A 13,871-nucleotide genomic window follows, 5' to 3' on the forward strand; every position below is an offset into this window, starting at 1 on the left:
CTGCAGTGATTTTGGAGCTCAAGATAATAAAGTCTCTCACTGCTTCCATTGTTTCCCTATCTATTTGCCATGAAGTGATGGGACTGGATGCCATGATCTTAGTTTACTGAATGTTAAATTTTAAGCCACCTTTTTTACTCTCCTCATTCATGTTCATGAAGAAGCTCTTTAGTTCATTTTCGCTTTTTGCCATAAGGTTGGTGTTATCTGCATTTCTGAGGTTATTGATATTTCTCCCCGCAATCCTGATTCCAGCTTGTGGTTCATCCAGCCTAGCATTTTGCATGATGTAGTCTGCATATAAGTTAAATAAGCAGCGTGACAATGTATAGCCTTGAGGTACTCCTTTCCCAATTTGGAACCAGTCTATTGTTCCATGTCTGATTCTAACTGTTGCTTCTTGACCTACATACAGGTTTCTCAGGAGGCAGGTAAGGTGGTCTGGTATTCCCATCTCTTGAAGAATTTTCCAAAGTTTGTTGTGATCCACACAGTCAAAGGCTTTGGCATAGTCAATAAAGCAGAAGTAGATGTTTTCCTGGAATTCTCTTGCTTTTTCTGTGATCCAACAGATGTTGGCACTTTGATCTCTGGCTCCTCCGCCTTTTCTAAATCGAGCTTGTACATTGATTTAAGTACTGTTGAAGCCTAGCTTGGAGGATTTTGAGCATGACCTTGCTAGTGTGAGAAATGAGTACAATTGTGCAGTAGTTTGAACATTCTTTGGCATTGCCTTTCTTTGGTATTGGAATGAAAACTGACCTTTTCCAGTCCTGTGGCCATTGCTGAGTATTCCAAATTTGCTGGCATATTGAGTGCAGCACTTTGACAGCATCATCTTAGGATTTGAAATAGCTCAGCTGGAATTCCATCAGGTCCACTAGCTTTGTTCATAGTAATGCTTCCTAAGGCCCCTTTGACTTTGCTCTTCAGGATGCATGTTTATTTATTTTGTAACTGGAGGTTTGTATCTTATGACTGCTGTACCCGTTTCATCTACCCCTGACTCCCTGCCTCTGGGAAACACCAATCTGTTGTCTGTATCTGTGAGTTTGGATTTTTCTTTTGTTCATTTTGGTTTGTTTTTGTCATTTTAGATTCCACATGTAAGTGAGAGATCATATGATATTTGCCTTTCTCTGACTTCTTTCATTAGGCACAGTACCTTCAAGGCCCATCTATATTGTCACAAATAGCAAGATTTCCTTTCTCTTTTCATGGCTGAATATTATTCCTAGTTGTGTGTGTGTGTGTGTGTGTGTGTGTGTGTGTGTGTGTGTGTGTATCCCACAATTTTTTTATTCATTCATCCATCAGTGGATGCTTGGGTAGTTTCCATGTTGTGCCTATTGTAAATAATGCTGCAGTGAACAAAGGGATATAGATGTCTTTTTGCGTTAGTGTTTTCCTTTTCTTCAGATGAATACCAGATGTGGAATTGCTGGAGCATATGGTAGTTCTATTCATAGTTTTTGAGGAACCTCTCTACTGTTTTCCACAGTGGCTGTACCCATTTCCGTTCCCACCATTGATAAACAAGATTTCCTTTTCTCCACATCTTCACCAACTGTCTTTATATATTACCTTTTTTATAATAGCCATTGTAACAGATATGAGTTGATAATTAGTAATGTTTTAAGTAACTTCTCTGAAATTGCAGAGCTGATTAGTGGGAGATCAGGGAAGAATACTTGAGATACTTGAGATATATTATACATTATTTTCTTCCAGTTAAAAATAAAATTTAGAAATTAACATTTTCTTGTTGAAAAAAAACCTTATGAAACAGTGTGTAAGTCATGCTTATTAAATGACTGAAAATAGAATTACTGTGCCAAAGGATATGTACACATTAAAAAATATTATTTAAAAAGTAAATACACATTGAAAGTCATCATCACAAAGTTTGAACTGTTTTCAGCCTGTTACTGTCAGTTTGTGGGAGTTCCTAAACCAACATTTATGTTCAGAGAATTTTACAGATTTAGATGACTTTCAAATTAACCTTACTGAATACTTCCAGAATTATTAGACTTACTCATTTGAAAAATTCACTTGAGAATTTTACCATTGTCTATTGCAGTCATACAGCAATGTTTGAAGCTTTGGAGTGAGCATTAGGGGTATAGAGTTGATATATCCCTTTGTGAGAATGTTTTGTTTTCCCGTAGCCTATAGATAGAACGCTCTAATGACATAGCTCTCTCTTCACATCATCTTCCTTCTTTGTTTATCTCTTTGTCCAAATGTCTCCTTTTTATAAAGACACTGTTCATACTGGATTAGAGTCCATTTTAATGATCTAATTTTAACTTATGTCTATGAAGACCCTATTTCCAAATAAAGTTACATTCTGAAGTATTAAGGATTATACTTTCAACATATCTTTTTGGGAGAGACAGTTCAACCCATAGCATTGCTCTCAACCATGATTAGGACAAACAGTCACTCAACTCCTTTCTGTTGTGTATTAGACTCTCACTTTATAGTGAGAATAGGTCAAAACATACCAAGGATGAAAGTAATGGGACATAAAACTAAGCCTCAACTAGGAAAAGAGGACACAAATGCAAGGTAGAAGGCAGTGTCCAGAAACTAGGATGTTTGCATAGATGACTAAGAGCAAGTCAACTGGTAGGGTTTCAAGATCACAGACTAGGCTACAGGATGTGGGAGATAAAATACTGACAACTTATATAGTTGAGTATAATCCTTATTTGGATATTTTATACATCTGGCTTTGGAGACAAGGCATAAAAGATAGGGAAAATTAAATAGGTTAAAAGCTTAAGTTAGAATGACAGAGTATGATTATCAGTACAGTGACAGAGTATGATTATCAATTAATTACAGTTTTCTTAGGAAGGAGAAAGTTGTTTTTTCAAGTGGAATTACTAGTAATGGCTTTGTAGAGAAAACAGCTTGTTACCCACACATTGAAAGATGGGTCAAGTTGGAGTAGGTGAATCACTTACACAGGAAAGGGCAAGAAAAGAGCCTTCTTAATGTGAAATATTACTACAGGAAGAAAAATATCTTCACAAAAGATATGAATGATCTGAGTTTGATCAGTGATCTGGTAGAAGGATAAGAGTTACTAGGTGTAAGTATATGGCCAGAGAGAGATGTAGAGCTCTGTATCACTTCTTGAGTAGGGCAGGGCTAGAAGAATAAGCCTTTAAGGGAATGTGATAGTACGCTTTGTTACCATCACTGGGGTCTTTGGAGTCTTAAAAGAAGAGTTCTCCCTCTCTACATGTATTCTCTGCCATTTTTTCTCTTCCTAAATTAGGATCTCATTCTGCTGTTTGTTGCATTAGTCCCTAAAGTATCTTCAGTCACTGATTCTCTTTGCCTTCTAATTTACTTTGGTAGTTCATATTTTAGACTTTTATTTAAACCAGTTTTTTTTTTTTTTTTTAATGACGTGTGTTTCTTCTTCCCTTGTTGTCAAGCATTTCAAATGAGTTTTAAATTAAATTGTCTCATTTTGTCACCATCCATTTCATCTGAATTTATTTTCACAGTAGTACTTTAATTCAGAATTTTTAAAATTATTCTCAGTTAGTGGAAGTGTTTATTGAACTCATGGCCACTACTGGTTCCTCTTTCTACTTTAAAACTGATGAAAGGTAAATTACATACTTCTGTTAGACTTAGTTTGTGATGAATGTCCAGAATACATCTTGCCATTACTGTATTGCCATCACATTCTTCATTTTCTCCCTTTTTCTGGTAGAAGACACAAACATCAAATTATAGAGCTCTGCTTTGTGATGCGCCTGCCTTAGTGAATGGTAACCTCATTTGTGTAGTGACCTTTTCCCACTGGAGAGACTGAGATTTGATTTTTATCTTACTTAAAAGGCAATAATTGTTTAGTCTCTTACTGTTTCATGGGTACTAGCAGAAGACATGGGGCTCCTGGATTAGAGACAGAGAACTTAATTCACTGCACAGGAAGTGCCATGAGCATCCAGATATATACATTACTTTTCCCTTGTTTTCATGTCTTTTGGGGGTAGTGCAGAGAGACCCGGATGAATGCTGTGTATGCATTGGGCATGTCTTAAGCTAAGAAGGACTGAGTTTGAGGAACCCTTTATTTTATCATCAACAGGAAGCCTATTTGCTCTTTGTTCCAGAGGGACATATCACTCTATTTCTCAAATTTGGTAACTCTAAGGCCTGGAGAAATGGCTGAGATAGTGAGTGGTCTGGGCTGTGCTTTCTTGGTGTATCCAGCAAGGTGTGTACGTACACGTGAGATTCATGAAAGAATGCCTCCCAAAAGCCAGGACCGTGGTCATCAACCATAATTCTTGTGTTGCCTACCATGCCTAATCATTCCCTGATTAAACACTTTTGAGCTTTACCACCCTGGGCCATCTCATAATCCTGTCTGGATTGTTACCACCACTGCCTCCTAAGAATCTCTTGCCTCCTGTTCCCTCTCCACTCCTCTCTGTTTCCACCTCAGCATAGAACAATCTTTCTAAGCAGTAATTATCCATTACACAGACTCTTTGGTGATTTATTAAAAAGTTTAAATTCTTCAGCGTGATATATGGTGTTTATTTTGTAGGCATCCCTCGTATTGTTTTCCTTGCTTGTGAAATGTCCACCACCCAAGGGCAGGTTTTGCTTTCAGTGAGTTGGTACCTCTTAGTAGAATTTCTTTCCCTCACAACCTGTCCTGATGATTTTGGTTAAGACCTGTCACCTTTTTTATCAACTTAACACTAATTTTACCACCTTCAGAATGCTTCTCTAGAATTCATCAATTAGTACCATGTGTTATGCTCTCCAGTTTTTAATGATTCAGTATAATCAAAAACCTTCCTGAGTCAACATGTGCAGTACTTAAGTTTCATCTTACTGTTTTGAATATGTGTTTTCTCTTGAACTAAGTCGAAAACTTCTCTTGGTAGGGACATCATGTGACAATTCATTGTTTTATATCTTTGATATGTAGCTTCACTTGCTTTAGGAGTTCAAGCTGAATGACCCATGTATTAGATTCTGTTTTAGGAATAGTATTTCAGTTTACTTAAAGAAAATCTTGATAGGAATTTTAAGTTTGAATCACGGTAGACCGTTTTTAAAAAATGTTGTTCTTAATAAACTTTAAATATTTTTCAATAGTGGGTATTTTTTCTTTTTTCCTGTAGACTTGGTCTATACCTGAAGTCATTACCTAAACTACGTTTGTTTCTTTCTTTACTTTTTCAGGCATATACTAGTGTCTCTAAGGCTTCACTTAGCCTTTCAGATCACAGAGAACTTGGAAAGATGATGAATACAATAATTTTTCACACAAAAATGGTAGATTCCTTGGTGGAAATGTTGGTGGAAACATCAGATCTCTCCATATTTTGGTATGTTGTAATTTTCTTTAAATTAGAATTTGAAATTTTTATTATCCAAAGATATGTTTCTTGATTCCTTTACGTTAGTGTGGTGCTTAAGACAGTTTAATAAGAGATTCTAAGAATCAAGGGAATAGAAAACAACCTGCCAGTAGTGAAGTTGACTATGTTGGGATTTTATGTCTGTTTTTAATTCTCCATAGGAGCACCTCTTACTGATGTGAATTTGTTTTTTATGCTTTCTTTGAAGAAGTGAAGAACAGTTGCTTCAAATTGTGTCATTAAAGGAAAAAAAATCTGGACTGGGGTCAAGTAGAGCAAATGTTGGAAATTAAATACCACGTGGTTTCACTCTGTGGTATTCAGTTAGATGTTAATATTGTGATACTGTGGTGACGGTTCCCGCCACTGTGCTCCATCCTTGGCTTCTGTTATAAAGTTCTTTTGTTATTCTTAGCAGTCTGCAGCTCCTCCTTTTCTCCTCACATTATGTGGTTCTTGAAGGAGGTCAAGTTTTTGTTTCCTTAGTGTCTTAACAGAGTAAGTACTTAATTTATTTCAATGAATAAGTGAACTTGATTGTGATAAAATTAATAAACAGTGGTGTCAGGACTCAAACTTAAGTATTCGGATTTCAAAGCTGTACAGTGTCCACTCTTTTTCTGCTTCTTGATCTTTTTTCCTTTAGGGAAGCTGATGAGAATAGCGTGGTAGGTTCCTTTAATTCTAAAATGCTGAAAAAGTCTCAGTGGATAGTGGTAGTAGTTTCTCTGTGTTGAATAGAGATCATTATGAAAAGCTTGTGAATAATTTTGTTTTGGGGAGAAAACCAGAAAGAAAAAACCTGATTTTTGCAGTTTGTAGTGGGGCTTTAATTAGCAGTTTTGCAGAAAAAAATCTGAATTACTTGGCAGGGAAGACATAAGGGATCTCTTAAAGGAACTCAGGATATATAGTTATTATGTAACAAGTTTGTAAGAGTTTTAAAATTTGGAACCCTATCCTATTGTCTGACCCAGAGGCTACCTTGAAAAGAAAATGTAACATTTTATGTTTAGGTATTTTTGAGCTATATATTGTAAAAGAAGGATACAGCAATTAGAAATTCCTCTTCTGGGGACTTCTTTGGTTGTCAGTTGGTTAGGACTGCGTACCCCCAATGCAGGGGACCCAGGTTCTATCCCTGGCCAGGGAACTAGATCCCACATACTGCAGTGAAGACCAGAGATCCTGCGTGCTGCAGCTAAGAACCAGTACAGCCAAATAAATTAATTTCAAAAAGAAAAAAATAAATTCCTCTTCTCTTTCCTGGAAATAAGGCACTTTGAATAATGTTTAAAATTTGCAAATTTTCAGTCATTTAATTAATTTATATTCATACTTGGTCTTAACTACATTCTTACTTTGTCACATCCAAAATAAAGACATGTTTACTACTTCTGTTTGTTTTATTATTCTAAGATATATTAAATCTATATTTTATCACCTCATATTCTTTTAGATTTAACATCTCTTCAATCTGGAAATAATTTAAAGTTGATGGTGTATTATTGTTTAATTGACAGTATTTTTCTTTCTTAGTGGTACATAAAATAATGGTGTTTCTTACAATTGATAGTGACTTAGCTTTGATGACTTTTGATGCTGTAAGGTTTGAGTGGTATATATTCAAATGCCATAGATATGGTTTATTTTCTCTTTAACTTTTATTTTAAAATGCGTTAATGTTATATAAATAATATTTTATAACTCTGAAATGGTTATTGGTATGTAAGAGAACTCTTTGGAAAAATAACTTTTCCTACGAGAATAACTGCTACAGTTGGTAATTTCCATTTACTTGAATCAAATTAAACTAACTCTATAAAAATTATGATTCTGATTTTTAATTTGTTTCCTTACAGTTTTTATAGTCGTGCTTTTGAGAAGATGTTTCAACAGTGTTTGGAGTTACCCTCTCAATCAAGATACTCAATTGCATTTCCACTACTTTGCACTCATTTTATGAGTTGCACACATGAACTATGTCCAGAAGAGGTAATTTCAGAGCAGTATTGTGATTAGTATAGTATGCAGAATAAGCTACTCCAAGCATACAGCTGACCAAATTTCACAAAGATAAAGACTCACAAAGTCATAATTACCTAACCTACTTGCCCACATAATATGTCTCTATGCAGAGTCAGAAGAATGCTTGATTAGGCATATGATGTAATATTTATTTAAATGATTGGATAAATACAGATACATGTTTCTAAGAACACATCACAAAATCACTTGTTATTTAGTCACTCAGTCGCGTCTGATTCTTTTGATACCCCATTGACTGTGGCCCGTCAGGCTTCTCTGTCCATGGGATTTCCCAGGCATAAAGCCACTTGGAATTAACCTTTATTAAAATAAATAGTGAGTCAGGCATTAATATTATGGTAAAGTTATGTATAATGAGTGATTTTTATATGCTTAGTTTCCTCTGAAATGCTCATTGAAAATACTTGCAAATTGAATGGAGACATTACTGGCTAAATATAAGCATTTCAAAGAAGAATTTCACAGACTTGTTAATATAATAGATAAAGTAAGCAAAATTGAGATTTGCCGGTGTTTGTAAGAATTCACATACTGGCACACACAGTTACTGAGTAATTAAAGTACTCTGTAGTTTTACACATACCAAGTATCTATCAAAAATGTACTCTCAGTATTTCTTCTAATCATCCAAGAAGAAAAATAACACTTAGTGAGTATGGTAAGTATATATTAAAATTAAGTAGTATTAATGAGGTGGATGAAACTGGAGCCTATTATACAGAGTGAAGTAAGCCAGAAAGAAAAACACCAATCAGTATACTAATGCATATATATGGAATTTAGAAAGACAGTAACGATAACCCTGTATGCGAGACAGCAAAAGAGACACAGATGTATAGAACAGTCTTTTGGACTCTGTGGGAGAGGGAGAGGGTGGGATGATTTGGGAGAATGGCATTGAAACATGTATAATATCATATAAGAAATGAAAAAAAAAAAATGATTATGACATGTATAAACCCCAAAGGACATGTCTTGGATTCTAATAAATTTCTGCACCCCTCAAAAAAAATAAAAAATAGCTTAGTGTTGAATCCTTTTACTTAGAACTACAGAACTTATAGAAAAGAAACTTACAAAGAGCAGTAGCATTATTATTATCTTTACGCATTAAGTACTCTCTATTGCAGGTTGTTTTTCAATAATCCTACAGGAAATTTATTAGGGAGTGCTTTTAATATTAGTTAATACCTGTGAGATGATATGACACCACCAATTTTAATAGATTTATAGATTTTTTAGAATGAAAGATTTCCTCCTAATCATGATACCTAAGATGTACTGTAATGTAATGTGTGATGTAAGATGTCAGTTTCTTCCTCTCTGTCATCCTTCACATTAATTACTCATCATGTCCTCTTAATTTTATTTGTGTAATATAATTTCTTGACTCCATCCTTTACTTTCCATTGCTGTTGACACTATTGTAGTTCAGCTTTTCAAAGGTTTTCATATCTACTCCTAAATAATTTTTCTTCCTTCAGTGTTTTTGCCTTAAAGACAAACGCAGTGCCACTAGAGTGCCTCTTTCCTTCTTAAAGTACCATTAGAGTTCTCCATTGCATATGGAGAAGGTAGAAACTTCTCAGGCATTGAAAGGCCTCAACAAAATCTCCATCCCCGTTGTTTTTGTTTTTTCCTTTCCTTTTGTCCTTTGTCTTTAAGGGGGAAAGAAAAAAAGTATGTACAGGTATGTATATATGGTAGTGGTTTATTTGCTAAGTCATGTCCGACTCTTGCAGCCCCATGGACTGTAGCCTGCCATGCTCCTCTCTCCGTGGGATTCTCCAGGCAAGAATACTGGAGTGGGTTGCCATTTCCTTCTCCAGGGGATCATCCTGACCCAGGTCTCCTGTATTGCAGGCAGATTCTTTACCCATTGTGCTATGAGGGAAGCCCCACATATATATGCACACAGACATAGACACACACACACACAGGCTTCCAATGTGGTGCTAGTGGTAAAGAACCCACCTGCCAGTGTAGGAGATGTGAAAGATGAGCGTTTGATCCCTGGATTGGGAAGACCCTCTGGAGAAGGGCATGGCAACCCACTCCAGTGTTCTTGCCTGGAGAATCATGGACAGAGGAGCCTGGTGGGTTACAGTCCATAGGGTTGCAAAGAGTTGGACAAAGCTGTGCAATTTTGTGTGCATGCATACACATATAAATATACACTTCTCAGGTGACTTAGTGGTAAATAATTCACCTGCCGAGCAGGAGACATGGGTTCCATCCCTGGGTTGGGAAGATCCCCTGGAGGAGGGAATGGCGACTCACCCCAGTGCTCTTTCCTGGAGAACCCCATGGACGGAGGAGCCTGGCAGGTACAGTCCTTGACGTCACCGAGTTGGACAGGACTGGTACTATTCTGTTTTTAATTTAGCTAATTTGTTAAAGCCTGTTACATTCCAGCCAGCTTTCTTAAACTTGTAATTGCAAGGATGCAAAGACACAGTCTTTACCCTAGACAAATCCGTGATTTGATGATCTGTATTGTGGTAGATCTGATCTGATCTGATCTGATTGTGGTAGAAATATACATGGGGCACTCTTGGAACACTGAGGGAATTCACCTTTGGGTGAGGATAGAGTAAGTTGGTGTGCAGAGTTAATAGCTTTCAGTGCAGTCTTAATTTATAATTTCAGGTTTAGCCTTTCATCTCATTTAGATCAGAAAGATTATAGAAAAGGCCTGTAAAATAACTTTTTAATGCTGAGCCCTTATTTTAACCTAGAGTACTTACAGTAAATTTGCAGAAAGATAGTATGAATTAGATTTGAAATTCACACTATCTTGGGTCAGCAGGATTCCTAGATAATGGTAGCCAGTATGGCACCCCACTCCAGTACTCTTGCCTGGAAAATCCATGGATGGAGGAGCCTGGTAGGCTACAGTCCATGGGGTCGCTAAGAGTCGGACACGACTGAGTGACTTCCCTTTCACTTTTCACTTTCATGCATTGGAGAAGGAAATGGCAACCCACTCCAGTGTTCTTGCCTGGAATTCTAGAGATGGGGGAGCCTGGTGGGCTGCCGTCTATGCAATCACACAGAGTCGGACACGACTGAAGTGACTTAGCAGCAGCAGCAGTACTAATGGGAACCTAAGTATTGAGTTGCTGTAACTGTACCATCCAGTATAGTAGGCCATTTATCTTTTTCAGTCTCATTGTTTAAAAATCTTGTTTATGCTGCTGCTGCTGCTAAGTCGCTTTAGTCGTGTCCGACTCTGTGCGACCCCATAGACGGCAGCCCACCAGGCTCCTCCGTCGCTGGGATTCTCGAGGCAAGAACACTGGAGTGGGTTGCCATTTCCTTCTCCAATGCATGAAAGTGAAAAGTCAAAGTGAAGTCGCTCAGTCATGTCCGACTCTTAGCAACCCCATGGACTGCAGCCTACCAGGCTCCTCCATCCATGGGATTTTCCAGACAAGAGTACTGGAGTGGGGTGCCATTGCCTTCTCCCCTGTTTATGCTAGTGGCTCCTGAATCTATATCTGCAGCCCAGATCTTTGCTTTCAAGTTAGATTTTCTCTATACTGCAACCTAGGTATTTTTAGCCATCTGAAGTGTAACATGTCCAGAATAGAATCATTGATTTTTCCACATCTACCCCGACTTGAAACATTTTCTGTTTTTGGCTCTACTCTTACATAAGTATTCAGACTCCTGCCTCTTCTCACCTTTGAAGAAGCCCCATCATCTTTTGCCTGGATGATTGTTACTGCCTCCAACGTGGTCTCTGCTTCTGCCATTATCCTGTTCGCAGCACAGAGTCCGAGTTCTACTCTAGTTGTTTTGCTTTCCAGTCTCAGCATTTTTGAGCCATTGAAGAGAAGTAGTGAAGTCAGATCTGTATTTTAAATAAATTAGTTTAGTAAGTTTGAAGCAATGCTAGTTCAAGTCCTTTTTTTCAGGAAGAAGGGATGTATTATCTTTCAGGAGTCGGAATTTGGTTAAACAAAATCCAAATGTCTATAATTTAAAATTTTTCCTTAAATAAAGTGAACCATTATTTAATTATATCTGGTCTGTAGATCCAGATATAATTTGGTTTTGCTTCCTATTCAAGTTTTGCTTCCTATTCAAGTTTTAAAGGGCATTTTAAATAAAATACGTTGTAAGGTAATATGGTACATCTAAGTTTTGCTTCCTATTCAAGTTTTAAAGGGCATTTTAAATAAAATACATTGTAAGGTAATATGGTACATCTAAGAACAGTTGTTTTACATGTGTAAGTATTTTTATTATTTTTATATTATCTTACATTTATTTCAGCATAGGAACAATGTTTGTAATGTCTGCATATTTTTGTTATATAATTATGGAAGGTCAGGGAAGGAAAACTTATAAAAATCTGTCTCCAGAAACTAACACACATTTTAAATCAACTGTACTTCAATAAAAAATGTTAAAGATAGAAAAGTAAAAATCTGTCTCTTTGTAAAGTATTACAAATTGTATAGGCCACAATTATACAGTATTATATATTCAACATTCCAATTACTGTTAACAAGAAAAACCTGTTAAACTATTGCAGCACCCACCAAAACTAAAAGGATACAGATCTGTAGCTAGAAGTAGATGGATTTAAATGAATGTATGTATCTACATGGGCTTCCCTGGTGGCTCAGAAGGTAAAGAATCCGCCTGCAGTGCAGGAGATCTGGGTTCGATCCCTAGATTGGGAAGATTCCCTGCAGGAGAGCATGGCAACGCACTCCAGTATTCTTGCCTGGAGAATCCCCATGCACAGAAGAGCCTGGTGGGCTAAAATCCATGGGGGTTGCAGAGAGTCAGACACGACTGAGCACAAAGCACACACAGTACATGTATCTACACATACATATATAATCTCCCAAAAGTTAGAGATAATGTTCTTTTTTCCCCTGTTGAGTTCAGAAAATGCATGCGTGGTCAGCTTTTTTTTTCTCTTCTGGGATGGGACGTTGGATTTTAGAGAATTGAATGATGTGTGAATTTGTTTTACTGACTCGATTTTTAATGATATTATTTAAATATTTGAGCTCTTGTTTTCTGTTTATAAACTACAAAATTCTTTGCTGAGATAGATATATACATACACACACACACACACACGTATGTATATAATCAAGTGAGATCAGCAAATATTAATCTAAATCTGTTTCATATCATATGTTTGATATTTTAGTATTTAAGAACTGGATATAGGACAGTGTGGAATTTGAACATTTTTTCATTTTAAGGAAAATAATGGTCCTTTCAGATTGCTTCCAGTCATATTTGTATAATCACCAAGTACTTACTTTGTGTCAGTTGTGTGCAAAACGATATGGTAGGTTAGTTTTTATAAGAGATAAAAGAGATCTATAACATCTCCCATCTTCACTCCTTATGTAGGATAGACTTGAACCTTATTTTCTATGTTTATTTAAAAACTCTTTTAATTCAAATTAGTTCAGTCGCTCAGTTGTGTCCGACTCTTTGTGACCCCATGGACTGCAGCACGCCAGGCTTCCCTATCCATCACCACCTCCCGGAGCTTGCTCAAACTCATGTCCATCGAGTCCATGATGCCATCCAACCATCTCATCCTCTGTTGTCCCCTTCTTCTGCCTTCAATCTTACGCAGCATCAGGATCTTTTCCAGTGAGTCAGTTCTTTGCATCAGGTGGCCAAAGGATTGGAGCTTCAGCTTCAGCATCAGTCCTTCCAGTGAATATTCAGGACTGATTTCCTTTAGGATTGACTGGACTCTCAAGAGTCTTTTTCAACACCACAGTTCAAAAGCATCAGTTCTTCGGCACTCAGCTTTTTTTATGGTCCAACTCTCACATCCATTCGTGCCTGCTGGAAAAACCATAGCTTTGACTAGATGGACCTTTGTTGGCAAAGTAATGTCTCTGCTTTTTAATATGCTTTCTAGGTTTGTCTAGATTTGTTAATTCAAATTACTTTGTTATAATTTTTATTGTTTTTGTTACTATTTTTCTTTAACAGAGACATCATATTGGAGATCGCAGTCTTTCCTTATGTAATATGTTCCTTGATGAAATGGCCAAACAAGCTCGAAATCTCATCACTGATATTTGCACAGAACAGTGTACTCTTAGTGACCAGGTAATAATTTAAATGTTTCCTTACAGATGGGAAAATTGTGTTGAAGGCAAGAAAATCATTTCTTAGCTAGTTTTTTTTTTTTTTTTTTCCGTTTTTAATCTTATCCTCAAATTCTCAGTAAATCTCATTACCTCTTATTATGAAGCTCTGTTGTTAGGTTTTTAAGAAATGTGCCACTGTCTTTAGAGTTATGGTTTAAAATCCAACCTCTAGCTTGGCATTCAAGTCCATTCCCAAGGTAGCTCAAACATCTCTCCCCAGCATTTTATGCTCCACTACTGAGTCATTCTGATGAGGTTCAGAGCA

The 13,871-nt window shown here is 36.7% G+C and overlaps 1 protein-coding gene across 2 annotated transcripts in view; it reads left to right on the forward strand.

Annotated features, from left to right (window-relative positions):
• The window catches only part of NCKAP1 (NCK associated protein 1), a 106,561-nt gene that overhangs the window by 60,235 nt on the left and 32,455 nt on the right, over window positions 1–13,871 (forward strand). For both annotated transcript variants that reach the window (XM_055572004.1, XM_055572005.1), the window contains 3 exons: window positions 5,233–5,378; window positions 7,274–7,406; window positions 13,446–13,565. In XM_055572004.1, the coding sequence (XP_055427979.1) occupies window positions 5,233–5,378; window positions 7,274–7,406; window positions 13,446–13,565 (399 nt within the window). The remainder of the gene's footprint in view (window positions 1–5,232; window positions 5,379–7,273; window positions 7,407–13,445; window positions 13,566–13,871) is intronic.

The sequence above is a fragment of the Bubalus kerabau genome, chromosome 3 (genome assembly GCF_029407905.1).
Source record: "Bubalus kerabau isolate K-KA32 ecotype Philippines breed swamp buffalo chromosome 3, PCC_UOA_SB_1v2, whole genome shotgun sequence".
In the NCBI taxonomy this organism is placed as follows: domain Eukaryota; kingdom Metazoa; phylum Chordata; class Mammalia; order Artiodactyla; family Bovidae; genus Bubalus; species Bubalus kerabau.